Source organism: Poecilia reticulata, linkage group LG8, assembly GCF_000633615.1.
Source record: "Poecilia reticulata strain Guanapo linkage group LG8, Guppy_female_1.0+MT, whole genome shotgun sequence".
Taxonomy (NCBI): domain Eukaryota; kingdom Metazoa; phylum Chordata; class Actinopteri; order Cyprinodontiformes; family Poeciliidae; genus Poecilia; species Poecilia reticulata.
In genome coordinates this window covers 25,759,418-25,760,911 of record NC_024338.1, presented here as the reverse complement: position 1 = coordinate 25,760,911, position 1,494 = coordinate 25,759,418, and the positions used below count along the sequence as shown (strand labels likewise).

The 1,494-nt window shown below is 44.8% G+C and overlaps 1 protein-coding gene across 2 annotated transcripts in view; it reads left to right on the top strand.

Moving 5' to 3' along the window:
• Positions 1 to 1,494, top strand: part of LOC103469384 (protein HEG) — a 15,787-nt gene that overhangs the window by 8,535 nt on the left and 5,758 nt on the right. For both annotated transcript variants that reach the window (XM_008417032.1, XM_008417031.1), the window contains exons 3-4: positions 10 to 646; positions 853 to 1,053. In XM_008417032.1, coding sequence (XP_008415254.1) covers positions 10 to 646; positions 853 to 1,053 — 838 coding nt within the window. The remainder of the gene's footprint in view (positions 1 to 9; positions 647 to 852; positions 1,054 to 1,494) is intronic.

The following is a 1,494-nucleotide window of genomic DNA, read 5'->3' as shown; positions in this document are numbered from 1 at the left end:
ATGGACAACATGACTACACAAGTTCAAATTACAGTGTCAAACAACGACACAACTACAGATGATCTGACCACAGTGACAAACGACAATGTAACTACAATGGTTGCAATTACACCGACAAGCACTGACATGACCACAAATACGTCAATTGCACCAACAGTCAACTACACAACTGCAAGTATGACAAATACACCACTTGACAATGATACAGCAATGACAACTACCACTAATGAAAACACTACAGGCACATTTGTCACAGTCACAAACAATGCCACAGCCACTACAAGTGACAATGCGACTGCAAGCCCACCAATCACATTTACCACTCACAGCCCAACTATGGTTACCTCAGACAATCACACATCAGTTACAGAGATGGGAAATACCACAGCTTTAATCACCAGCACCCCACATTCCAGCAACATGACAACAACTATAAACTCAGCTACCTCAGAGCAAGCTAATACAACACTAGCAAGCTCTGCTGAAACTTCTGGGTCTCCTGCATCAACCGTCATACCCTTTACTTCGAGTAACACCAAAAACACAACAGACTTTTCACCTACTACCGTCAACTTCCCAGGCAGTAGCAACACTCCCTCAACTGGCAATGCCACCACCCTTAGTCCTTCACCAGCAACCTCAAAAGGTAATACTGACCTTCTGATAAACATCAATGTTTACTCTTAGAATACAGTAGAATTTTGTACTGCATTTCATGGCATTTCTTCAATAGTGTATTGATGATTYGATGACAAAATYGTTAKAATTCATACAGGGTACCCAATCGGTGTAGTTATTAGCTGTGACACCTGTTGAAATGTTGGACTGACTGGGTTTAATTTGATGATTTAGGGTCCAATGTTACCATGGGAGAAACCACTACTACCACTCCTTTACCGACAAATTCACCCAGCAACACCACTGAGACCCTGAACACCGACATCCCTGCCTCCACCGCTGGAACGACTGAGATTTTCACCACCTTTTTGACAACAGGGGGAATCGTCAGCAGCTCCCCCACAGAGGCTCTAACCACTCTCAGTTCTGTAATCGGTTTGTGCAATTTCCTTTTAAGTCTGACTGTCCATAGAAATGCTAAAGTTTCAGCACAAAAATCCAGCTCCAGCAAAGAGACTTACCATATTTTCCGCACTATAAGGCGCACTTAAAAACCTTCAATTTCCTCAACTACGGTAAGCAGCCGCCGACTTCATTTTCCCCCATAGAAGAAGCAGTTYGCGGTGCATGCTGGGATAGTTGTCAGAACGCTGGTTTGTAATCTATTGATAAAGTTTGACTGACCTATCTACCTACCGACATGATAATCAGGTCGTCTGCAGGTCATTTAGCACCAGGTTCTCCACCAACATGCTGTGTGCGAATGGAGAAGGGTGACCATCGTCCGGCCACGCCCCGGCCCAGTCGCAGAAGGCTCTCCTCGCCGACCCGAGTCGGACTGTTTTGTTGACATTCTCTTTAGTGCGGCTCCATCTA